The sequence below is a fragment of the Cryptotermes secundus genome, unplaced genomic scaffold (assembly GCF_002891405.2).
Source record: "Cryptotermes secundus unplaced genomic scaffold, Csec_1.0 scaffold6, whole genome shotgun sequence".
Classification (NCBI taxonomy): Eukaryota; Metazoa; Arthropoda; class Insecta; order Blattodea; family Kalotermitidae; genus Cryptotermes; species Cryptotermes secundus.
Window position 1 is genome coordinate 1,703,011 of NW_019725001.1, and position 27,898 is coordinate 1,730,908.

Genomic DNA, 27,898 nt, shown 5'->3' on the forward strand with positions numbered 1-27,898 from the left:
TTTTCTGTATCATCTAACAGAATTTCTGTTGCACCTTACTAGCTCAAGATGCATGCATTTCGTAAATGAACAGCCACTTTCCATGATGCATTGGTATGTAATGTTCTTCTCCCAAGCTTAGATTGCTTTGGACTGACTTTAAATGTAGCACATATCAGTGTTTGTCTATATTACAGTATTATGTATTTGCAGTAAGACTATCACACACTGTAAACTGCACAATGTTTGGCATCAAATATATCTTTACAATCACCCACATGATACAAATAAAATGCCCTTAGACTCTCCGTTTTTCAGAATGTGATGGTGCGTGCTAATATTTTCTAATGGTCCTCAGGGTCCATATTCATTCAAACTTTTTTACTTATTTTTTTGTCCAGAAATCATCCTGTAAAATATGGCTGTAATAATGAAACCCTATACAGGCATAAAGAAAGAAGAAAAATTCTTTCTGTCAACAACAGCATGTGCTTTATGACACTAAGAAGTTAACAACTAACTTGATGAAATAACTAACAGACCATACTTTAAACCAATAATTACATACATTCCACTTTATTATCCTTTAATATCCTGTATGTTTAACTAAACACTGCATCTCTGTATATGTACATATCACCTGACATATAAATAAGGCAGGTCTATAAATTATTAAATAATAATAGTGCAAAAATTGTATATAACGTATTTTTTTAATATCACAGAGAGACACCTTTCCTTACCTCAGAGATTCAGAACACATTTTAAAAAATATGGGAAATGGACAATGGTAGGGGATTACTGTAGGAAACATTCTAGTACTGCTTACCTGTAAACTCAAGCAATAACTTCACCTAGAAAATTCACAGTAACAATGGTTATTCATATGAGACAGAGATTTTCACAATAGTGAACAATTAAGATCACAGTCTTCTGGGATGTACTGTCATGTAGTTTGATGATGCATACCATCATTCCTACCCTGAAAATGGAGGTAGCAGGTTCCTCCCTCAAAATGTTGGTATGCCTCCCAAAATACGTGGTATCACATCCTAGCACACGGTAATCTTGACTGATGTTCTGTCTTCATTATTTAATTTTAAAAGATTTACAGCACCACTAATCCTTTGAAAGCCATGACCCAATTATATTAACTTAGTTTATTTGTGTTAAAACAACCACAGCCAAAGAAGTAGGCTCAATGTTAATCACTTAGTACAGCATTTCTGCCAATAGACAGTATCAAGTATAATGCTGCTGTTTAGAGAAAATAAAAGGCTTTCAAGCAACTTACATCTACATTTTTAAAGATGTAGTTCAACAGTTTTACTCATTATTGACTTGCCCTAAGTGAAAGTCTGAATTGCTGTTTTCATGCATTTGAAAGCAATCTGAGGTGTTACTGTGGGGTTTTCTGTGCAACTGCACTAACAAACAAGCTGCCTTGGTGTTTCTAGCAGGTAGTTCTATAACAGATTAAAAGTCAAAGGGTTGGTTTCATGAATAACTTCACTAGAAACATCTTCAGGACAAAAAAAATTGGCCTTCCTCTGGTAAGTTCTCCTTTTTACAACTGTCCAATTCATAGTGCTTAAATCAAACAGAAAGTGTCCTTACTTCTGGGCTATACAGATAGATACTTCTGAATGTGAATGGAAAACAACTTTTTCTCCTTTCCTACTTCAGGTATTGATTTCTCAAAAGTGAGACAGTATGACTACAATATATACAAACACAGTAAACATCACCAAAGAAGTTTGTGGCTATTCACATTTTAGATACAACTGAACATTCATAACTTAATAACTGAAGATTACAGTCTTCTGGGTTGTGAAGCCATGTAGTTTGGTAAACAGGTACCAATATTTTGGAGGAACAAACTGATTTGAAGCAGTGGGTCCCTGTAAAATGTTGGTGTACATCTACCAAATTACATGGTCTAACAACTTGATATTTCTTGCCATGACCACTTCAAATCTTAAGTTAATAACTAATAACACATAAAAACACATTTTTTTTATCTATGAGAACAGTTGCTGAAGGAGTATTTATCAAAATAAGGATGCAAAAAAAAACAGTCTTTTATCAGTATTTCTGCAGACATTTACTTTGGTAAGTGCTCCTTCATTTCTCAACCAAACACCATCATCTCGGGCTACTGTGATCAATACTTGTCACATTCTCTCAATTACCTGTATGAAACATTTTAAATAATGTATCTTTTTGCATAACAGATATCACGCATGTCACTTTCCTGAAGTATAAATGGAAGACGAAATAGACTGTATTTACTGAATTCATGCACACAATTTATGTATAATGTTCTACAGCAACATTATTCAGACATTCTCATACAATGTCTGCACCTATTTTTATCAAGTTACAGAGGCTTTAATTACATTTGAGGGTGAGTGAGCAAAGTGCATAAAGTCCACAAACAGCGACTCTGCCCCCCCCCAAATGCTTTATGCATGCGTAAAACAAGTCAAGTCACATTTCAAACCTCAGTGGTTATCCTGCAATGAAATGTGTTGAACTGATATCTGGTAGGTTATCAGTGTGCAGAATACATTATAATTCCTTATGTTAAGACTTGTAACATTTTGCACATCCACCTCTTATTTATCATTTGAAAATACATGTGAATATGGTATGGATTTTTTTTCCTGCTGCTAGTTGTTTCAAGGGATGTGAATGTAAGTGGAAACATGCACATGGACTACACAATCATGTCCAAAAACTGCTGAAATAGTATAAAACGGTATTTCCAGTAAGATAAGCAGCATTATTTGACCATATGTAGGAATTCAATATGATCCTATTTACACCTAGTGCTTTCCTATTTAACAGTTTTATAATTTTCATCTAATACAACTTAACTGATATCCTAAACATGTAGACATATCTTCTCACAGCACAATGACGAGAAGTAACAAGCATATCATCACTGAAAGCCAATGGAACTATGTAAAAGCCAAGGTCAAACTGCTTGTATATCTGCATTCTTGTCTGACACACGACTCTGTCTACGTGCACTTAAGCGGGTGCATCGTGGACAAGGAGAGGGAGACCAACATGCTATGTGGAAACAAGCACCACAGGTGGGGCATCGAGCAACTTTGCCTAGCTGCCATGGGAAGATCACTTCCTGGGAAGGACACAATTCACAAACAAATCCACGTGCCTGACACAACTGGAATGAAATGAACATCATATTTACTTTAAGTTTTAATATTAACCTCACTTTGTTCTTTGTTCTTCTAAAAGTAAGAAACCAAGCTCCACAAGACAAACAGGAACTTGAACTCAGTGTCTTCTTTGTGAAGACATGTAACAACACACATCACTTTTATTTCAAAGAATAAATTTGCTTTCTTGGGAAATCATCACACATCAACTGATATATTGAATGTTTTAGTATGGAATGTACACTGCAGTACAGGCATGCTACCCTCTCTCTTTAAAATGGCTCTGACTGTTGACACAAGTACTTGTACCTTTCCTTCCCAATAAATGTACTGCTAACTCTACTTAAAATACCTAGCTGACTTAAAAACTCTCTGTACGAGCACATATTTGTTGTGTCAAACCATACAAAATAGCACAGTTGCACAGACAATACAAAAAACAAATCAGTGGAACCCACCTGGCAGTCTGCTACATGCTGAGAACTCTTGCTGACAATCTCCCTCAGTCTTGTTGTCATTTCGCCACTTTTCACTTGAACAAGGTCCTGCATTGAGTACATGTCAAGCTCTGTCAACATATACTCTGGCTCCTTACACAGAGCTTCCTGCAAACTACCCAGAAATTCAACACATTATAATATGGGGTTAATTATTTTCAATACATTCTTCTTATACGTAGGGCAATCCAAAAGTTTCCAAAATTTGAATTTTGCGCACGAATGGTTATGATTACATCGAAATACCGCTAGGTGTCTCCTCACACATCCTTCTTGAATCAGTGTGGCAAGCGGGGTTGAGTTGAGTGGTTGGGTTTATTGTTGGTGAACGTATTTCCATTGTTATGTTTCTGTGAGTTTGCGGTTTTGCGATGGCTGACCTGAGAGAGCTGCGTGTACGTATAAAGTTTTGTTTCAAACTTGGGAAAACCGCTGCAGAAACGCACCAAATGTTGAAGCAAGCTTTTAGTGAAAACAGTTTAGGCCAGACACAAACTTACGACTGGTATAAGCGTTTTAAAAATGGCCGAACATCGACTGATGATGATGATCGTTCAGGACGGCCGTCAACTGGCACCACACCAGAAAATGTCGCGAAAGTTAGGGATCTGATCCTGCAAGATTGTAGACTGACCCTCCAACACCTCTGTAACACCTTGGGACTAAGTTATGGTACACGTCAACGAATTTTGTCAGAGGAACTGAACACGAGGAGGATTGCGGCGAAGTTTGTGCCACGACTGCTGCAAAATGAACAGAAGCAGTATCGCTTGGAAGTCTGCAGGGAACTTCAGCAACAGCTTCAAGAGGATCCAAACTTTCTTTCGAAGGTTGTCACTGGTGACAAAAGTTGGGTTTATGGCTATGACCCTGAAAGTAAACAGCAATCGTCGCAATGGAAGAACCCTTCTTCACCTCGGCCAAAAAAACCTCGACAAGCCAAGAGCAACCTTAAGTCCATGTTGATCTGTTTTTTTGATATTGACGGGATTGTTCATAAGGAGTTTGTCCCTCCTGGTCAAACAGTCAATAAAGAGTTCTATCGCGATGTTCTAAGGCGTTTAAGGGAGAACATGAGGAGAAAACGTCCAGAAAAGTGGCGCACGAACGACTGGGTACTCCACCATGACAACGCACGACCGCATACGGCTTACATTGTGCAGGAATTTTTGGCTAAAAACAAGATGGCAGTTGTTCCCCACCCACCATACTCGCCACACTTAGATCCATGCGACTTCTTTCTCTTCCCCAAGATGAAAATCAAGTTGAAGGGGCGAAGATTTGATACAGTTGAGGAAATTCAAGCGGAAACGCAGACGGTACTAAACACACTAACAAAGAAAGACTTCCATGATGAATTTGAAAAGTGGCAGAAACACTGGGATCGGTGTATGCGCTCCCAAGGGGACTACTTTGAAGGTGATGGTGCAGAATAAGATCTAGGTAAGATGTAATAGTTTTTATTAATATATTTCGGGAACTTTTGGATTGCACCACGTACAATAATACAGTATCGTGGCTTGACGGTACAATTTCCTAGATCTGATAATTTTAGGTCATACTTCTGGCTCTAGAGAGGGTTCAGACTGCAGTTGTGGTGGTAATTAAAGCTCAGATTACACAAGTAAGTAAAGAAACATGTCCTATGCGGACCTGATGGCCAAAAGGGAATATGGTAAGCCTTCTATGTGAAAATCTGGACAGGTTTAATTTGGATTTTTCTTCTTGTGATTTCAAACCCTGCTTCCAATAAAGGCAAAACTGTGAAAATGTAGGTAAACCAGAACCATGCTGTGGTTGGAAGCTATGTTAAATGAGACAAAGACCATTCTGCCAGACTCAAACATCTATCATCCTATGATGATCATTTGATACTCATAAAATAAGAGAAAGTTAAGATTTGAGAAGAAAAAATAATTTTACATTCAACATTACAGTCTGCATCAGAAAATGGCCATGCATACCTAAATATGACTTGCTAATAATTGTGGAACTAGGATGGAAAGAGAATCATGGGATTCAAAATATTGGCATCAAAGACTCCCAGGGCAATAGAATAGTAGATCAGAGGCAAGTGCTGAAAATTTGGGAAAATTATATTACTGAACTATATGATTGACCTAATCAGCCAGAAACCTTGGAAGTGGAACTGGAAGAAGCAGATACAGACGAGAAAGGACCATATATTTTACAAAGTGAGGTGGAAAAAGCTATCAAGGACATGAGGAATGGAAAGGCTACAGGAGATGATGATGTACCTGGAGATGTGCTTAAGTTACTGGGAGAAGGTGGTTTGAAATCACTGACAAAACTAATAAACACCGTATATGAAACTGGGGAGTGGCCCAAGGACTTTACAGAAGTGACAATGACTGCCTTAAAGAAAAAGACAAAAGCTACAAAATGCAGCGACCATCGCACAATAAGCCTTATTGCACATACAGCAAAGATAATAGCAAAGATACTTAAAAGAAGAATCGAAAGGAAAATAGAGGATATACTTGGAGAGGATCAGTTTGGATTTAGAAGAGGAAAAGGAACCAGGGATGCAATTGGGATGATGACAATTATAGCAGAACGAACTTTGGAGATAGATGAAGAACTGTGTGCTTGCTTTATAGACTGGCAGAAGGCATTTGACCATGTAAATTGGACCAAATTAATGCAGATCCTAAAGGAAACAGGTGTCGATTGGCGTGAAAGAAGATTGATTGGTAAATTGTACATGGATCAGATAGTTAGAGTGCGACTGGACAGAGGGGAGACAAGAAGTATGAAGATTGGAAGAGGAGTTCGACAAGGATGCTGTTTATCACAAATTCTGTTCAACTTGTACAGCGAATGCCTTACCAAAGAAGCTCTGGACGGGCTTGGAGAGTTCAAATTAGGAGGGCAAATTATTCAAACTGTGAAATATGCAGATGACCTTGTGTTAATGGCTAAGGAAGAAACTGTGCTACAGGGTATGATTGACAGACTAAACGAAATTGGAGGGTGCTATGTCATGAAAATGAATGTGGAAAAAACAAAAGTAATGAAACTTTTGAGACAACCAACCCCACTCACAATAAATATAGTCCAAAAACAATTGGAGAATGTGAAATGTTTTAAATTTTTGGGTAGCTTGTTAACAGATGATGGAAGGTGTACNGTGTTATTTAGAGTCAGTGGGCAGAGGAATATCCTACACGAAATAAGAAAATGGAAGGCTAACTGGATTGGTCATATCTTATGCGGTAACTGCCTTCTACAAGAAGTTATTGAAGGAAAGATAGAGGGGCGGATAGAAGTGACCAGAAGAAGAGGAAGACGCAAGAAGATGCTGGATGACCTTGGGGACAGAAGAGGATATTTTCATTTGAAGGAGAAAGCTCTAGATCGCATCAAGTGGAGGAATTGTTTTAGAAGAGACTGTGGACCTGTCATCTTGACGGATTACTGATGAATGAATGAATAATTGTGATGACATAAAAAAAAGGCCGGCCTGACTTGGGATTCAATATGGAAAGTGAATTCAGTGCACAAAAAATAAGTAAAAAGTTCAAAATTAAGTTCTATGTTTGCGCCTATATTTAATGCAAGTTCAAATTTGAAAACCTGATATTACCACATACTGTGAAAATACATCCCTTATAAACTTTTATGGAGAAATAAAAATTAATACTTACTTGTCAGCAAATCTGCAAGTCAGTACAAAGTCCTTTAAGTAATAAAGCTGCATGCGAAGTTGTCGGGTGCGTTCAAGCTGTCTGGCCTTACGATACAAACTGGGACTCACATCTCCAATAGCAAATAATGGATCTCCAAACATCTGATCTAGTAATCGGTATGAAAAACTCGATACAGAGTAGCTGAAAGAGAACATAACTGAAACATAGTTCCATGAAAAAACTAATGCCCACAACAATACATCCAAGAAACAAAGACTGAAAAGCAACAGCAGAAAACATTTCAACCATTTTTGATCTTCTGGTGGACACAGTCTGACATTTGGGAGAGCATGTTCTGGTCCATGCTGCACACAGTTAGGCAACTTAAAATTCAAACAAAATAAACTAAAATATAATCTTACAGCATAATACAGAGTGTGTCAATGAATTGGGCGATTTAGTAGTGGTGTTTTTTCCTGGATTGGTTGGAGTGGGGAGCATGCCACTTCTGCCACCCAGCAGCCTACTTCAAAGCGTTTTAGTTGCAATGGAGCAGTGGACAAGAACACAATGTGCTTTTGCTGTGAAAGCATTTTACAAAAACAGCGGCAGTTTCATGATCGTTTAGCGCGAATTTCAAAGAGAGTTTGGTATTCATTGCAATTGTGCTGTTTCATCTGCCCATGCCATCAAGACCTGGGTTCCAAACTTTGAGGCTACTGGTTATACAATAAAGAAGAAAGGTGGTAGTATAAAAACAGCACGTACACCTGAGAATGTAGCAGCAGTGAGAGAAGCCATTGAGCGAAGTTCATGCCAGTCTGTGTGTTGCCACGCTACATCACTTGGGCTTTCTGAAGCCAACGTTTGGCGGATTTTGCACAAAGATCTCCACTTCTACCCCTATAAAATTCAAATTACTCACGCACTACACAAATACGACTATGAAAATAGGGTCGATTTCTGTCAGACATTTTTGCAATTAATTAATCAAAACCAAGATGTCATCAACAACTTACTGATGAGGGATGCTCATTTCCATTTATTGGGGTTTGTTAAAAAGCAAAATTTCCGCTACTGGTCAGCCACAAACCCCAAAGAAATCTAAGAGAGACCACTTCACAGTTACAAAGTCACAAAATGGTGTGCAATATCTTCGTTTGGAATTATCTGCCTGTACTTCTTTGAAGGTGAGTGGAAAAGGGCTGTAACTGTGACTGGACCACATTGTGTTCACATGTTGGAGAGCTTCTTAGGGCTGTAACTGTGACTGGACCACATTGTGTTCACATGTTGGAGAGCTTCTTAGCTCCTGCACTTGCTTGTCTTCCAGTGAAGAAAGAGATGTTTTTCCAGCAAGATGGGGCTACGTGCCACACCACATGAGCTTCCATGGCAGACGTGAATAACCTGTTTCCTGACCATGTTATCTCCAGATATGGGGACATCATATGGCCAGCCTGGTCACCTGACCTTTCCACATGTGATTTTGTTCTCTGGGGGTATCTGAAATCCCAAGTTTTCAAAGCTCCAACACCCCACACAGTTCAGGAGTTGAACATCGAATTCGGGAAGAAGTTCAACGAATTCCCATAGAGATGCTGAAAAGAGTAATGAGCGACTTTAGGAAGAGACTTACCGAGTGCCTAAAGCGGAATGGTCATCTGTCGGATGTTATTTCTTGGAAACAGACATCTGTTTTCAGTGAATTAATTGAGAGAACTAAATGCTTTTATGCTTACACTGCATTCATATGTGTTAAAACCAAATAAATACATTAGTTTACTGTTCATAACGTTTTTAAAATCACCCGATTCACTGACATACCCTGTACAAGCCACTGAAGGGGGTCATGCTGTACCTCAGATACATCCCTGCAGGACACACTTCTTTTTAATCCTTATACCAATACACACATTATAGTCTGAGATCCACAAACTCACTAATTGTATGTGGAGTATGGAAGAACTGCCTGATCAAGAGGAGACCATTTTTGTACCAGTTTACAAGAAAACTGACTGTAGTACAGAGTGGGGCGCAGAAACTTCCTTTTTGTGAAGACGCATTGTGAAGGGAGGGGAGGTCACAGAAAAGTGGGGATAGGCTCGGCAAACGCAACAGTTGCGGAAGTTTCTGTCTAATACCCCTCAATAGGAAACATGAGGTGAATGAGTGAGCAGTGTGCATTCCGTACTCACTTCTGAATTAAGCCCAGAGGTCTGGTTCCTGACTGGAAATCGATTGTTTTGTGGGTAGAGAACTTTAGGACAACCGGGAGTGTGGTGAAAAAATCATCAGGATGACAATGGACTGTTACGACGCCAGAAAATATGGAGGCAGTTCAACAGTTGATTTTGAGATCTCCAAGACGCTCCTCTTGCAAACATGCAGTCGCCCTAGACATATCCAATTGTTCAATGCACTGAATTCTTCACGAACATCTGAATTTCCATCCCTATAAGATGGTTGTCGTGCAAGAATCGTCATCACGTGATTTCCAGAACCAAATAATGGTGTGCGAAACGTTATTTGAAACTTTACCCCCTGACAAACTTGTTTTCTTTAGTGATGAGGCACATTTTCACCTATCCGGATATGTCAACGAGCAAAATATGCACTATTGGAGTGGTAACAATCCCAGAGACCTCCATGAGAGGCCACTTCACAGTGATAAGGTGACAGTATGGTGTGCGTTGTCGAGAGTTAGAGTTATTGGCCCTTATTTTTTTGAAGAAGACAATCATGCAGTTACTGTCAATTCACACTGGTATGTAGACATGATTAAAAAACTTTTTCGAACCAGCTCTTGAAGAAATGCATCTAGGAAATGTCTGGTTCCAACAGGATGGTGCCACGGCCCACACAGCCCGAGCTTCGATGACAGTTTTGAGGGCAAAGTTCCCCGGATGGCTCATCTCGCTTCAAGGTGACATCCCGTGGGTAGCGCACTCAAATGATCTAACGCCCTGTGATTTTTTTTATGGGGATACCTCAAGGCAATCAAGGCTGTTAAACATCGCCCCACAAACTTGCTTCAGCTTCGGCAGGAAGTAGCCCAAATTCTGGTGAACATGTTGGAACGCGCAGAGGGGAACTTCAGAAAACGGTTGCATCAGTGCATAGAGAACGGTGGCCACCACCTTCAAGATATTTTGTTTAAAACTAAAAGATTTAAAACTTTAGAGTATGTTCATTAATTAGCTAAACATAAATTTTGTCTATCAGCAATAATTTTTCTTTTATTCGCCTTCAAATAAAGGAAGTTTCTGCGCCCCACCCTGTATAACTGAGGAATGTCACTGCTATAAACTTCACATTAAATTTTATTCAATATCCTTCTCTCAAGTTAAGTCCATATATACAAAATTATTGATGATCATCAGTGTGGGTTTCAACATAACAGATCAAGTACTGTTCACATTTTTTGCCTTCGTCAGATACTGGGGGGGAATGGGGGTACAATGATGCAGTGTATCAGCTAACCATAAACTTCAAGAAAGCCTTTGATTGAGTTAGGAGGGAAGTACTGTAAAATATTCTCATAAGGTCAGGGGTACCAATGAAACTAGTCAGGCTGATTACAATGTGTTTAAATGCAGTCTATAGTAAAGTCCATACAGCTAAACATTTTCCTGATGTTTCCAATCCAAAGTGGTCTAAACCAAGGAGATGCTTTGTTGTCATTGCTTTTCGACTTTGCTTTAGGATATACTATTGGGAAGTTCCAGGATAAGCAGGTGAGACTGAACTTAAAAATGACAAAATTAGCTACTGTCTATGATGATGGCATGAATCTACTGAGAGATAACACAGACACCATAAAGAAAAACACACAAACTTTAATCAATGGAAATATGAAGATTGTTCTACAGGGTTTGTCTGGAAAGTAATGCAATTTGCTTTTTCCCGCCGCTCCTCCTTGTCGCAGCGCATTCAGACAGGTTGGGAAGGGGGGCAGGGACTCTTAGCTTCACAACGCTTCCAAGCTTAGTCTGCTCTGAGCTCTGAGAGCATCAGGATCGCTGTTTCCGTGAAGCTCCTGTTAGTGCCTGTGTCACGATGCGCAATGGAGAAAAATATCGAATGTTACATGATCAAGTTCTGTACTAAACTGAATAAAAGCCTCGCCGACACTCACCAAATGATTCAGGAAGCCTACAGGGACTCTGCTCTCTCCTATTCTCAAGTCTCCAGGGGGTTCAAATTGTTTAAAAAAGGCCGGGAAGAGGAGGAGGATGACCCCCGCTCTGCACGGCCGTCAACCAGCAAAAGTGACATGTCTCGTGTTCATGATCTTTTAAATACCAATCATCGAATGAGTGTTTGGATGATAGCAGAGACTCTCAGTAATCCAAAAACCACTGTGCACAACATCGTTACCGACAATTTGCACATGGCAGCTGCACCACAAAAAAGCTCCCAGCCACACCACTCTGCGCGTCCGGGAGTTTCTGGCCAAGCACAGCTTGGCAACATTGCCCCAGCCCTCCTACAGTCCTGACCTGGATCCAGCAGACTTCTCTTTGTTCCCGAGGATCAAGACCGCCATTAAAGGAACCCGTTTTGGAACCACTGAAACAATCCCAACCGCTGTGACAAAGGCTCTACATGAGGTCCCCATCGAAGCCTTCCAGGATCCGTACTGTGCACGGAAAAGTCGCTGGCAAAAGTGCGTGGATGCCCAAGGGGAGTACTTTGAAGAATTTTAAACGTTTGTAACGATATCTTGAATAATTTTCTTTTACGAACTTAACTGCATTACTTTCCGGACAAACCCTGTAGAAGTGAACAGAGAGAAAGCTACATACATGTTGCTGCCTCATCACCAAAATGCAGGGCAAAATCATGACATAAAGACAGCTACTACATACTTAAAAAATGTGGCACAGTTAAAATATTCGGGAATGAGAGTAACAAATTCCAATCTAATTCAAGAGGAAATTAAAAGGAGACTGAATTCAGGCAATGCTTGCTACCATTCAGTCCAGAAGCTTTTGTCATATCGTCTGCTGTCTAAAAATGTAAAAATTAGAATATACAAAATTTTAATTTTGCCTGTGGTTCTGTATGGGTGTGAAACTTGGTGTCTGACATTAAGGGAAGAACACAGACTGAAGGTGTTTGAGAAGAATATTTCGACTGAAGAGAAATGAAGTGACAGGTGGTTGGAGAAAACTGCATAATGAGGAGCTTCATAACTTGTACTCTCCTCCAAGTTTATACAGAATGATCAAGTCAAGGAGGATGACATGGGAACGAATAGGTGAGAACAGTAATGCATATAGGATATTGGTGGGAAAAACAGAAGGAAAGAGACCACTAGGAAGACGAAGACGTAGGTTGGTGGACAATATTAAAATGGATCTTCGAGAGAGAGGATGGGGTGGTATGAACTGGATTGATTTGGCTAAGGACAGGGACCAGTGGATGGCTCTTGTGAACACAGTAATAAAACTTCAGGTTCCATAAAACATTGGGAAATTCTTGAGTAGCTGCACAACTGGCGGCTTCTCAAGAAGGGCTCAGCTCCATGGAGTTACACCAATACAAATAACCAAAATGACCATAAGAATATGCACTTACACTAATTTCATACTTTTCTAATTTACTTGTTAGGCAAGAAGTGGAATGAACTGAAAAATTAGAAGAAATATTAAGAAAGCACTTTTTGTACAGATTTTTAGACATGACTCACTGCCCATTTTAAACAGGGACATATTTTGGGGAACAGTAGGATACCCTTGTCAGTAGCAGGAAATAAAATGGCAGGCTGCAAGCAGCCCCCATGCTGCAAGTGGTACAGCTCTGGTCTAGCACATTTAAATAACTGGACTTCAAAAAAAAACATTTACCAAACTTAGTCCAGCATTTGAAAAATCGCATTCTAGTCCACACATGGACAAACTTTTTCAATGAAGAGGTGAAAAATATAGAGAAAATACGGACAATATTTCCTGATTAACGCACATTTAATATGTAGTACTGTCATGTGTTAGTGACTAGAGACAGTGTTTGGAATGATAATTGGATTTACTGGACACTTAAAACTCTTAACTACAAAGGATTATAACAGTCCCACTAATTTAAACACTCTGTGGATCACTAAAACTACAGCACACAGAGTCTTCTGTTTGTTATTCTGTTATCACTTGTTGCTGCTCAGTAGTGGCTGCTAACAATGTAAGTTGAGACTGTCTCGATTGTTGCTGCTGGTCTTTGTTATACAGCATGGGCACATGAAACATTGCATCTTACACTGCTGTGGAAACATACTGTCATGTGTATCCAGTTAACGCGACAAGTAACTTCATGGGGGTCTCAGATTTGGCTAATATGTTTATTGGATGCTCACTTTTCTACACTTACAGGTACAATTATTCACAACCATAGTTTCTGTTTCTGCTGAAGCCTGACTACTCACTACTACTCAGGGGTCAAATACAAACTGCAAATTGAACTCGTCTCTTGTTGAGGCTTGGGTCTTATAACTTGCTTTCAGGCAGAATAGAGAGCACCATGTAGGAGGAGCCTTTGGTCTCGACTGCTGTTATGTAACGAACCTTTTAATGTTCCTTCATCTCCAGAAAATCGCATTTGTTGCTTAAGGTATTCCTACACAACAGTCTGCTGCTATTGCGTTCCGACAGGAGTGTTGTAGCGGGAATGTGGCTCGTTGCCTAGAAAAACAACCATGATTTCCTCAACCTTTCTGAAATCCTGGCATGTCACACTGCTCCCTACTTAAGGCTATTTGTCCTGAACAGCGTAATGGTGTTTCCCGATTCTTCGAGCCACCCGCTTCTTCAAGGGTGCTAGTCTTGAGCAGCTCCATAGTACTTCTTTCTCTTGTTCTCTCACTGTTGCTGGGGAGGCCAGTGCTTCTACATTACCGGCTTCTCCTCTGCTTCCTGCTTCTTTTTCCTTTTGGAGGGGATCGACCCCTCCACAGTGTCCAATCCTTGTTTTGCCATAAACCAACAGGAGATCGGGCTATTCACTTCTCGATCTCCAGTCCAGTCATCTTCCTGTATGTCCTGTTAGATTCTTTTTCTTCCAGTCATGTCTGCTGTCTTCCACTCCATCCTCCAATACTGTTGGTGGTCTTCCTCCCTTTTCTCGGATGAAGCGGCTCTTCTACATTTCAGCTCCATATGCCCTTACTGCATTCCAGTTTCAGCTGTCTCCTCCTGAACATCTGTCCTCTCCAGATTTGTTGTACGACACTGTGCCCAGTACAAATTTTTTTGGCCATGTTCCTCTTGCACCATGCCACTCTGGCATGGCGTGTCATCCCTCTGCAGGCAAGGGCCAGTTTCTTTTGGGATCCACACTTTTCCCATGTCGCCTCCATGTGGGTGATGGCCAACTTCTTTCAGCACCCTTCCTTGCCCTGGGTCCGTTCCTTCTTCTTCTGGTCCCTACCCCTATTCTTCAGTCCTTCGACCGGCATCATTTCAGCGTCTTCTTTAGGGACATATGCTTGTTTTCTCACCTCAGGTTTCCGGTCTGCTGAGGTCGGCTCTTTTTCTTCCTGCAGATGTGCCTCCGTCATTTCTCAGCAGGCCATCATCTCTTTTTGGCCAGTTGCCACCATTTTTTCTAACATGGCTTTCCTGTTGGCATCCACCTTTGCCTGGTTTTCTTTCATGTCTTCTCACATGGCCAGAAAAACTTCTTGGGTGGCTTTTGCATCTGTGTCCATTTTTTCTTAGTTAGTTATTGGAGAGGGTGGGTTTCCCCATGCACTGAGACCTGTGTTGGTCCATTGTGCTTCCCTCTATGATATTCTACCAGTCTCTATATCATACCGGTACTGGTGCTTACCATCAGTCCTGCCCAGCCAGCGAGACCAGCTCTACTAGCTGAGAGGTATCTATAATGCTTCCCCCATCTACCAGAGGTATTAGAGAATGCTGTTGGGCGGGAAACGTCTGTAATTTGGCTCAGTGACCTCCTTTGGAGATATGAGGTTCTTTTACGTGCCGTAAAGCTACGACACGGGACCCACGGCTTAAAGTCCCTCCCGTAGGACTTGTTTCCTGAATTCTTCCGCCCTTAAAAATTCGATGACCTCCGCCAGGTATTTGAACCCGCGTACTACGAGTCATGAGGTGGGAACATTACCTCTAGACTACAGAGGCTGCTGTCCATTTTTTCTTGCGTGGCCTTCATCTCATTCAGCAGGAGTTCCATCATCTGCCATGAATCCATTTTTCTCTGGTGTTGTACTTGCTCTCTTGGTCCAATACTGTGTTCCAGACTCCGATCCGTACCACTTTTAATCCCAGTGTTGCATGTTTAAGTCCAATCTCACTTCTGACACCAGCTGTCATGTGTATCCAGGTAACGTGGCAAGTAACTTCATGCGGATCTCAGATCTGGCTAACACGTTTATTGGATGCTCACTTTTCTACACTTACAGGTACAATTATTCACAACCATAGTTTCTGTTTCTGCTGAAGCCTGACTACTCACTACTACTCAGGGGTCAAATACAAACTGCAACCTCATCTCTTGTTGAGGCTGGGGTCTTATAACCTGCTTTCAGACAGAATAGAGTGAACCATGTAGGAGCCTTTGATCTCGACTGCTGTTATGTAACGAACCTTTTATTGTTCCTTCATCTCTGGAAAAACACATTTTTTGCTTAAGGTATTCCTACACAACAGTCTGCTGGTATTGCATTCCAAGTGGAGCGTTGTAGTGGGAACGTCACTCTTTGCCTAGCAAATCAACCATGATTTCCTCAACCATTCCGGATTCCCAGCAAACCACAATGTTTATCCTAGTAATGACCACCTTGACACACTCCACTAGTCCAGCTCTCAGCTGAAATGTCATAGTATCTTGCATCCTTCAGTATGAACTTCGGTGACCCGCCTGTAATCACACTGATTATCTTGTCCCATAGGAACATGCGTCATTCAGAAGTTGCTGACCTTTCACACAAGTGCTCACTAGTTATGCCTTTAACCACTTTTACAAAAAGAAATTCAATAACGACATCAAACTTGTCTTTCATTAAAGAAAAAAAGTAATGTTATCCCTGTAACAGGCCATGAAGTCTCATAGAGTTGCGTGACACAGAGGCTCCCACATTTTATAGACAATCAGCTTACAGTTGGCAGTGAGGATGTCAGTCTTATGTGCCCACTACCCTTTATCCCCAGGATGATTCCTGGTACTCATTTCTGTTGGCTGAGTCAACCCCAGGGCCAATAGCTGGAAGGATTTGGTCAACTGAAAAATCCAGTGATGTCTCAGGGAGGTAAATTAAAAAATCCAATGACCTCATCAGGAATCAAACCCATGACCTTCCAGCTTGCAGCATAGTGTCTCAACCAACTATGCTGCCATGTGCCCCCTTGTCTTTCTTACTGATGTACAAATATCAATAATTGTGCTGTGTGATGTCAGAACTGTCATCCAGTGCTAAAGAATGAATGAATAAAAGGTAGGTCTTGACTGGCCTGCACCACATTCTTCAACGCTCTAACATGCATCCTCCCATTTTGGGCCAACAATCCTACAATTCAAAGTGTGGTATCTTACTTACAGGGGTATTTTGGTAGTCATAAAGTAGTGACTCAGGTGATGGAATCTAAGTAAGCTATAATCACAGTCGCATAAGATATGTGTGGCTGATTCATGTCTTTGTAGGTAACTTTAAAAAATGTGGCTATTCATTAATCCCATTTGGTGCTACAGAGAAGCACACAAGCATCCGAACTATATCATTCAGATGCAATAGCAAACCACTATTCAACATACAGTTGCTCTTCTGGATAAACTCACATTTTAAAACAATGTTTTATTCTTGAGGCAAAGAGCTACAACCACCATACACTGTTTAAAAAATGCAATGACTGAAAACGGTTTACTGTGCTGAGGCACACTCTTTATCCACAACCACATTACATGTCTACTTTCCCCCCCTCATGTTTCCTGATGTAACATCTCGCTAATGAAGCAGCTGTGACCATGTATTTTTATCACCATTTCTGCTTGCCTATAAGTGCAGAACATAATGCATGTATTTAATGAGAGAGTGTGTGCACATGTATGTATGTAAGTATATATATACTTACATACATACACCTGCATGGCCATGCGAGAAGAATTGAGAGTTGGCCAAGAAAAAGGGAAAAGCAACCATGCAAAGGCAGACGCCAGACATGAACAAATGATAGCTGATTGGAAAGCCTGGTGGGAAGAGATGAGAGCCAGCCACGAAGCAATGGAGATCCAACTGAAATCCAAAACGGAAGAAAGAAGAAGTACTCATACAAGACGCTACAGTGATGCCAGTCAAAGAACCTGAAGAAGAAACAACGAATTACCACATTTACTGCTGGGTTGCTACCCATCAAAAATTGGACACTGTGGAGGGGTTGACCCCCTCCAAAACGAGAAAAGGGAAACAGCCCACATGGAAAGAACCAGTAGTAGAAGCACCAACCTCCCTAGCAAGAACAAATGAGGAAAGAATGAAAGTGAGGAATGAATGTGAGACAATGCGACCAACAAATCCAGGACCACAGAAGTGCTCGGGGCAAGCATTCTGGAAGAAGGGGAGTGGATGGAAGGAAGGCAAAAGTGGCACAGAAGAAGGAAAACGCTGGGAGAAACTGCACCCAGAGAGCAGGGCTGCTGAGGAAAAATTTAAGGACGCACTATAAAGGAACACAGGATCGACACGGCAAAGGCCCACTACACAGGAGGAAGAAGGTGCCAACCAAGAACAGCATCAGAGGGTGTAGATCAGGACAGTGATCACACCTAGGAAGGAGAGGAACTCGAGAGAAGACCCTCTACGAGACTGTCAACGTGAAGAACACAAAGCGAATCTTTATTGTGCTTCACTTATACACTCATATGCTTTACAATTATTATCACTTACAGTATCACAATTACTGCTTCCACTATATCTTGGCCAATACTAGACTGCTTTTGGCGGCGGCCTTCTGAAGACTGTCTTCCTGCTGTCTTCATCTATATCATATGGCGTCTAGGGTCCAACTGAAGTCTCCGCCCTCTGGGGGCTCCTCTTGCAGTGTTGTTCCTAGTCTGGTTGCTCCCGATGATGTGTCCCCTGCGCTGTGCCACTGCTGCATGGCGGGATGTGTTCAGCCCGAGCATGTCTCTCATGCGTCATGCCACTGTTGCGCAACAGGACATCGTTATGTTGCTTCTGTTGTCCTCTTGCCTTGCCACTGTTGCATGGTGGCTCGTCCCTATGCGGGTGATGGCCAATTTCTTCTGGGGTTTGCAATTTTCCAGTGTCAAATCCTTCGTTTTCTGGCGGCAGCGCTCTGCGGCCAGTTTTTGGTCCATACACTTTTTCTTCTTCACTTCTCCAACCGGCATTACTTCGGCGTCTATTTTGGGGACATCTTCTATCTGTGCCACCTCAGGTTTCCTGTCCAGTGAGGTTGGCTTCTTCTCATCTCGACGTGCCTCCATCATCTCTTGGCAGGCCATCGTCTCATTGCGGTTGTCGTTCACCCATTTGTCTCTCTGGCGGCCATCCCTTCTCACCATGCTTTCATATCGGCCTCCCTTTCTTCCTTCTCAGCTTTTCTATCAGCATCCATCCTGGCCAGCAATTCTTCTTGGGTGGCTTTACGTATATATTGTGTATATATATATATATACATATATAAGACATGCTGAATACCATGCAGATGAGGAAGCAAAATAAATGTAATGGTCAGTTTCTTCATTCCAATCATAAGCTTTTCACGTAATCACTACATATCGGTATCATAATGGTATAATAATAATAACAAAATTAAATCCAGGGTAGTAATTTTAAGCGACAGTCATTTAAAAGGATGCACCAATAGAATAAATAATTATTTAAGTGATATGGTTGGATCAAAGCATGAGTGTTAGCCAAAGAAATATTAGACAAACTAACAGCAGACTTCCATAAGCTAATTACTTCTATTTGGAATAAGGAAGATTTGCCTGATCAGTGGAAGGAATCTATTATTGTACCAGTTCACAAGAAGGGTGATAAAACTGACTGTAGTAATTATCGGGGGATATTACTGCTATCAACTTCATACAACATTTTATCCAATATCTTTTCTCAAGGTTAAGTAAATATATAGATAAAATTATTGGGGATCATCAGTGTGGGTTTTGATGTAACACATCAACTACAGATCAGAACTTTTGAATTCGTCAGATATTGGAGAAAAAATGGGACTACAATGAGATAGTACATCAGCTATTTGTAGACTTCAAGAAAGCCTATAATTCAGTTAGGAGGGAAGTATTGTACAATATTCTGATAGAGTTTGGGATTCCCATGAAACTAGTTAAGCTGATTACAATGTGTTTAAACAAAACTTACATTACAGAGAATCTAGAAGGACAAAAAACAAAGACAAAATGGGAAACATTCACATATATAGGAAAAGAAACATGAAATATTGCAAAAATATTTCGAGACACAAAATTAAAAATGGCATTTAGAACTGAGAACAATTTACAACACGTATTGAAATCAAAACCACAAATAAATAAATATAACAAAAGTGGTATCTATAGAATGAAATGCCTAGATTGCCCCATGGAATATATACGACAAACTGGGAGGGAATTTAACACCAGATATAAAGAACACATTCAAGACATAAGACACAGTAAAAGTAATACAGGATACTCGGAACACATATTAGATATGGGATATGCATACGGTACAATAGAAAATACGATGGACATCATAGCAATGAATAAAAAAGGACAATATTTAAACACATTGGAAAACTACTATATATACAGAACAACAAAGAAAAACATGTATATGAATAACATAAATAAAGAAATATATAACCCAATATTTCATGAATTACACACAATTTACACAGAACAACACAACACAACCCCACCACCTACCCCCACAACACCATAACTCGATCAATAATATAAGAGAACGAAAACAGCACACACACACACACACACACACACATCCAACAATAAAACGCATGCAGCCACAAGACTAGAACTCATCATAAGACATAGTGAGTACTAAACAGTATAATATTAACAACACGAAACCAATATAAATCAAAACATAACATTAATATGTAACATTTTTCACGTTGCACATTAGAAATATAAGAAGAACGACCCCCCATGTCGATGACGAATAATACACGCAAATTTAAAAATATGATGTATGAGATAATAGGTTTTAACAAGTTTTAAATACATAAACTTTATTATTATATAAGGACATATACAAATTTAATACTATTTGTAAATGGACATATAAAGGCAAGCAGTGAAATGGTTGACGGATCGATACACCTGAAGATGGCAGCATACTGCTGAAACATGTAGTGTAGAAGTGGTAGATGGGATTGTGCTCACTTGAAGACTGTTAATATATGCACATTATGAATAACAATTAAGTCATTGTATGCTTCAAATTATGTTTCAGCTTGGGAATCAGTTAAATATGGAGTGCCCCAAGCTTCAATTCTTGGACCCTTATAGTTTTTATTTTATATAAATGATCTACCTGAGAATAAAAGGCAAAGCCTTACCGATACTTTTTGCAGATAATGCTAGCTTTATAATATCAAATTCTGATCCAGTGAAGATGGATCAAGATGTTAAAGTAGTTCTGGAGATTACACAGAAATGGTTTAACTCAAACAGAATGCTGTTAATTATAATAAGACTAACTTTATGCAGTTCTATCCAAATATTAGTCATTGGACTTAGATACCATTCAATTCAATACTTATAAAATTAGCTCTACTAACTCCATTAAGTATTTAGGTATGATAATAGAATCCTCATTAACATGGAAAGAACATATTGATTATATAAATTCAAAGTTAAATTCGTTAGGCTACATGGTTCGTTCCCTCAGACCTGTATTAGAATTGAAAATCCTGAAGCACATCTACTTCTCCCATGTTCATTCAGCATTATATTATGGTATCATGTTCTGGGGCAATGCACCACACAGTAGATCTATTTTTGTAACCCAGAAACGAATTGTAAGAATAAACATGAAAGCTAAAGCAAAGGATTAAGTAAGTAAATGTAACAGGCCATGGAGGTCCATACTGTTGTGAGATGTCAAGGTTCCCACATTTTGTAGACAATGGCTCATATGTGGTGGTAAGGTTGTCAGCCTTATGCGCTGGCCACCCTTTACCCCCCAGAATATTCCAAGAATAGTCCTGGTACTCATTTCTGTTAGAGGCTGAGTCAACCCAAGGGCCATAGTGTGGATGGAAGGATTAGGTAAATTGATAAAAATCCAATGACCTCATTGTGATTCGATCCCATGACCTTCAAGTTTGTAGCATAGTCCCTCAACCAACTACGCTACTGCGTGCCCCTAAAGCAGAGGATTACTGTAACGAATGTTTAGTAAACTTGGAATTTTAACATTTTTTCAACTCTTATATTTGTTGTAATCCAATCTAGAAAATCAAAATTAATGGCTGTGGGGATTTGTTGCACTGACCATGCGACACCCTCTTTCTGCAAAAGTTGGCACTAACTTCGCCAACAAGCAGTAATCGCTCAGTCGGTATAGTTCGCTTGCAGACTAAATCCATGGAGTTTATGTTTGTTGTAAAGCATAAGGATTTAGTCACAATAAATACTGAATTACATAATATAAATACTTTCAAATACTTCAAATACTTTCATGTTCCATTAGTAAGTCTAACTAAAGTTGAAAAAGGATTGAGAAAGTTTCTTATAGAAGACTCTTTCTATTTTGTTGAAGAGTATCTTGATGGAAATAATAAATTTGATCTTAGGGTATCCCAGTGATTATACCTTTGTATTTTAGTTTTCATTCATTGGGTTTTATATTTATTTTAATTGTTATTTATCTTATGTTAAGACAGTCTTATGTAATATATCAATTTAATCTACTGACAATTTCTATATCCAATGGCTATGTACCTTAATGGATCAATGAATGATAATAGAAATAAATAAATAAAACAGAAAACTGTCTTAAGTGTAGAATTGTTCTTCCAGTGAAGTGTAAAATTAAAGGGGTAAGAATGAATGTATGTACTAGCATAATTTTCTATTCTCTATATTTTTTAAGTCTACAGATGGGGAAATCCCATGTGAAGGTAAACACAGAGACCTGGTCCTCCAGTCTGGGGGCTGGATGCAAGGCTGATGACCTTGCTATGGAAAAAATTAATGTTGCAAATCAAAGAAGTGAAAACTTGATGCACTAAACTTATAAGGAAGGCAATGGCTGAAAAGGGCTGTTTGGCAATGATGGTGATAACAAATGGGGAGGTGAGTATGTTTTATGTAAAGTAAGAAACAAGCCAGCTGCAATGTTAATGTATAACACCAAAACCAAAATTTGATACTGACAGCAACCACAGGTAGATTTGCATGTTTAGCAAAATTCCCCAACTGTAATGACAAGAATACAGCAGTAAAATTTCAACATCAAATCAAGAAAAAATCTCAATCTTAATTTGAGAGATGGGTTTTGAGACTTAAAACACTGAGAATGTTCAGATAACTGAATGCATTTTGTGCAGCAGTATCATGAAACCTACCTGATCCACAGAACCACGTCTGGCAAAACCAGCATGAATTTACATGTTAACAAAATTCATCTCCCCCCCCTTTCTGCCCACACTGTATATTTCTCTATGTACAGAGTGTCAGCATCTGATGTAAACAGGGATAAGAGTACACTTTACTGCAGTGGAATATGTCATAAATTGTGAACACAGTGAAACAACTGATCCAAAAGATAAAAATTTTCATTCTCATCTTGATTCTCGACGAATTTCCAAATACTCATCCTGACCTTGCCTCAAATCATCTTCGCACATGCCTAAAACAGAGGAGTGATTCAGAGAACAGCATAAAGAAGTGGGTTCTGTCACACAATGTGCAAAACACTGAGCCAGATTCAAACACAATACAATGAGAGCACAGCATGCACCCACCGTGTGAAGTCCCACTTGGTGAGTACCTTCCCTGGGATAAGTGCAAGCTGATTTGTATGGCAGCCAGTACAGAAGTATCGGCCAAGATATTCACAGTAACGAAATCTGTTGGCATATTCTGGAGCCACCTTCATTCCACAACCTGCACACCTGTAATTCTGCTTCACCATCAAAACCCTGCGGCTGCAAAACACAGAATTACAGGCCCATCATGGTTCAAAACAGGTATGTTGTTTTTAGTAAAACAGCACAGAAGCACACAAACCAAATAACAGAAGAAATGTGTACTCCAGATTTCCAAATGTATGTCTCAGGTTCTGAACAGCTCATTGGTCTTATCTCAAACTCAGATCTAATGTACATGTATAATACCATGCATATAGTGCATAAACAAAATCACATAAAGACAAATTACCTTCCTGGAATTTCATTAAACATATGCCACCTCTATAAACACATTTTAGAAAAGTTATTCACCTTAATGAGATACATATTTTATGTCACTTATGGTTAGCCAGTTTTCAGAACAGAGAGCTGTGTTACCTCAATACTGACCAAAATTAAAGCTGTTCAACAAACTTTACCACAAATAGGATCTAAAAGTTCATGATAATGATGGATTAATACAATTACTGACTCACTGAATAGTACTGGAGATGAAATATATGGATGGGTGGAGAGAGTGACATGACCTACCAATCATGAGTTCGTGCTATGCACTTCACACAAAGAAAATACAACAGCTTTCCTCATAGATATCATAGGCTGAAAGTAGTACATTATTTCTCCTATAACAAGTTTCTTCATCTCTTGACTGATACAGAGAGAAAGTCACCAACCAAATTATTGTACACTATATACAAGCAACAATTCCATTTGCCACTAGAAAATTATGCTGGCAATCAATCTCTGATTAAACTCATTTTCTTCGCTACTAATTCCCACACAAATGGTTGCTGCAATATGTTGGTAATACTAATATACGCATGTTGTTTCTGTTGTATATGTTGGTAATACTTATATACGCATGTCGTACAATCTGACCACATGGCTGTCCCAGTATGGTTCCAGGCAGTGTGGTGGTAAGTTGGTTTTTCGTATGCGCACGTGCACGCTAGTGCGTATACCAGATGATATTACTGGATGTAAAAGTGGATGTGTGTGGATCAAGAAATAAAAACTACAGAAAATAAACGAAAGGTTTTACAACAGGTTATGGGCCCAGGACTCTTCCACTGCGCGTAGTATATAATTAACTGAAGAGTTGTGGATATTTTTGAGTATTATCAAAGATGTCGAATCCAACTGCAACCTTGCCACCGATTGAAAAGCTGGACGGTCGTTTAAATTATTCTGATTGGAAATTCGGAATGATGCTTTATCTCAAAGACTTGGGCATTTGGAACAGTGTAAATGGATACCCTACAGGAGATACTACGACCGAAACACAGAAGACCCAGCATGATGCAACGGCCCTAATAAAGATTGGCCTCATGGTCAAGCCCACTTGTTATCCTATCATTCGTGATGCAGAAACAGCCAAATCTGCGTGGGAAAAGCTTTCTGTAGCTTTTGAGGATGATGGCCTGAATCGAAGATGTCAGTTATTGCGCAAACTGGGACAATTGAGGTTAGAACAGTTTAAAAACTTGACTGAGTATACTCATGCTTTTGTGGACATTGCTGATAAGATGCGGTCAATGAAGGAACCTCTTGATGACGAATTCGTAGTGGCAATGATGTTGGCAAATTTGCCTGATAGGTTTGAACCAATGAGACAAACCTATGATAATTGTGGTATAACAATTTCTACTGACTTGATTTCCAGAAAATTGCAAGAGTATGATGACACGAACTTACATAGTAAAGAAGATGTGGCTCTTCTGTCTCATGGAAAGGAAAGGTTTCCAAGAAAACCTAAGTGTTGGTTGTGTGGTGAAATTGGCCATGTACGGATGGACTGCCCCAAGAAAGTGCAGAATTCCTCGAAACAGGGAACTAAGAAGAGTTTTTCAAAGCAAGAAGACAAGATGTCAGCTAAGAAAGAGAAGACATCTCGTCGCGAGAATTCCTACTTCGCAGCACTGACATTGGAGACCAATGATGATTCTAGTTGGTATGTCGACTCAGGGGCTACTTCTCATTTGACATCTCGACTGGATTGGTTTAAGAAAGAGAAGGAGATGACTGGAGTAGAAGTGTTCACTACGGGAACAAATAAATTAGAATGTCTAGGATCTGGCTCTGTTCGGGTAAAGTTTAAGAATGATGACTCTATTTCAAATATTAGTAGTGTACTGTATGTTCCAGAAGCCAGAACAAACTTGTTGTCAGTGAGTAAATTGGTTGATAAAGGACATGTTGTTGTGTTTGAGGAATCTGGTTGTAGGATTTATAGTAAACATAATATGTCTATTAAAGGTAATGTTCTAGGTACTGCATCTAAGGTTGGGAATCTGTTCAAAATGGATGTGGAGGAGATGGAACGGGTCAACCTGGCAAAAACTGATAAAGATGAAAATTATCAGCTCTGGCACAAGAGGTTAGGTCATATTAATCCAACCAGTATGAAGATAGCTAAAAATGGAGTATGTGAAGGTATTTGTTTTAATGACACTGTACCGGATACATGTATATCTTGTATAAAAGGCAAGTTTGCAAAGAAACCATTTAGGGCACGTAAGAGTAAAGCAAAAGGATTACTGGACGTAATCCACTCAGATTTATGTGGACCTATGGAAGTTGAGTCCTGGAATGGAGCTAAGTATATTCTTACCTTTACTGATGAATTCTCTAGAAAGGTTTTTGTATATTTCATAAAGTCTAAGAGTGAAGTGTTTACTGTTTTTTGTAATTTCAAGGCTCTTGTTGAGAATCAAGTTGGGAAGACTATTAAAGCCCTACGAACTGATAATGGTGGGGAATATATTTCTAAACATTTCTCTGATTATCTTGAGCAAAATGGGATAGAGCATCATGTGACAGTACCTTATAATCCTCAACAAAATGGATTAGCCGAAAGGGTTAATCGTAGTCTTTGTGAGATGGCCAGATGTCTGATGAGTGAAGCAAAGTGTAATAAGCGAATGTGGGCAGAAGCCATCAATACGGCAACTTACATTAAAAATAGGGTTCCACACAAAGCTTTGATAAATAAGACGCCACAGGAATGCTGGTCTGGGGAAAAGACTAATGTATCCCATTTTAAAGTATTTGGATGTGTGGCATACATGCATGTACCAAAGGAAAATAGGCTTAAATGGGATTCTAAATCGAAGGGGATGTGTTTTGTAGGATACTGTGAGAAGTCTGGAAACTACAGACTGATTGATCTGTCCAACCCTAAATCGGTAACATTTGCACGAGATGTCATTTTCTTGGAAAATGTAAGGGCTAGTGTAGATGAAGAGAATGTAAATGCATCTACTGATTTCATCAAGCCTAGCTATTTTGGGTCTGAGATCTCTGATAGTGGGGATCAACCTGATGCAGAAAAAGTATTAGATGACTCTACTGTAAATCTGAATGAGAGTGATCATACTCCGGTTGCATCTGTATTAAGTGATGCTGAAACTGATGATGTACTTGCAGTTCCTGTACAACAGGTTGAGAATGAACCAGGTACAATGATGAGGGTTAGACGCCCACCATTGTGGTTGCAGGATTATGAAACTAATTTCATGACTGTTGAAAGTTTTGTTGACAACTGTCCAGATTCATATTCAAGTGCTGTTAGAGGACCTGATAAAAATAATTGGAAAAGGGCAATGAAAGAGGAGTATGATGCACTCATTCAGAATAATACATGGAATCTAGTAGAGCTGCCCAAAGGTAAGAAAGCTATCTCATGTAAGTGGGTGTATGTAGTTAAAAAGGACTTACAGAGTGATCCCAAATACAAGGCACGCTTAGTTGCTAGAGGTTTTTCTCAAATTGATGGGATTGACTATAATGAGACTTATTCACCAGTTGTTGGAAGATCTGTAATAAGATTTTTGTTAGCCTTGACTGTTGAGTTAAATTTGAAGATGTATAGTCTTGATATTTGCACAGCCTTCTTGAATGGAGAATTAGAAGAAGAAATATACATGACTCAGCCTGAGGGTTTTACTGTTGAAGGATTGGAAAATAAAGTTTGTCTATTAAACAAAGCTTTGTATGGATTGAAGCAAGCTTCACGTACATGGAATACTACTATTACTAAAGAGTTGGTAACTCTTGGTTATGAAGTTTCTGTTAATGAGCCATGTATGTTTTACAGAAAGATGGATGATTCATTTACTGTTTTAGCATTATATGTTGATGATTTCTTAATTGTAACCAATGATATCTCTGAAAAAGAAAGACTTGTAAAGAAACTAGGATCTAAGTTCAGATTAAAAGATCTTGGAGAAACTAAGTACTTGTTAGGTATGAGAATTAGGAAAAGGAATGGAAGTATTTATGTAGATCAAGAGGAATACATATGCAAGATACTGGAAAAGTTTGCCATGATAAACTGTAAAAATGTATCTACACCTCTTCCTGCTGGTTGTAAGCTAGACAGAAACAATTCTGATAAGTTAAGTGAGATTTTCTCTTATCAAAGTTTGGTTGGCTGCCTCAATTACTTA

The 27,898-nt window shown here is 39.5% G+C and overlaps 1 protein-coding gene across 5 annotated transcripts in view; it reads right to left on the reverse strand.

Moving 5' to 3' along the window:
• Window positions 1-523: 523 nt before the first annotated feature.
• The window catches only part of LOC111863156 (run domain Beclin-1-interacting and cysteine-rich domain-containing protein), a 68,570-nt gene continuing 41,195 nt past the window's right edge, over window positions 524-27,898 (reverse strand). For 4 of the 5 annotated variants that reach the window (XM_023849210.2, XM_023849208.2, XM_023849212.2 and 1 more), the window contains 4 exons: window positions 23,286-23,468; window positions 7,333-7,515; window positions 3,626-3,779; window positions 524-3,172 (listed from right to left, as the gene is read on the reverse strand). In XM_023849210.2, the coding sequence (XP_023704978.1) occupies window positions 2,960-3,172; window positions 3,626-3,779; window positions 7,333-7,515; window positions 23,286-23,468 (733 nt within the window). In that variant the 3' untranslated portion in view covers window positions 524-2,959. The remainder of the gene's footprint in view (window positions 3,173-3,625; window positions 3,780-7,332; window positions 7,516-23,285; window positions 23,469-27,898) is intronic. The other variant, XM_023849211.2, reaches the window with a different exon arrangement.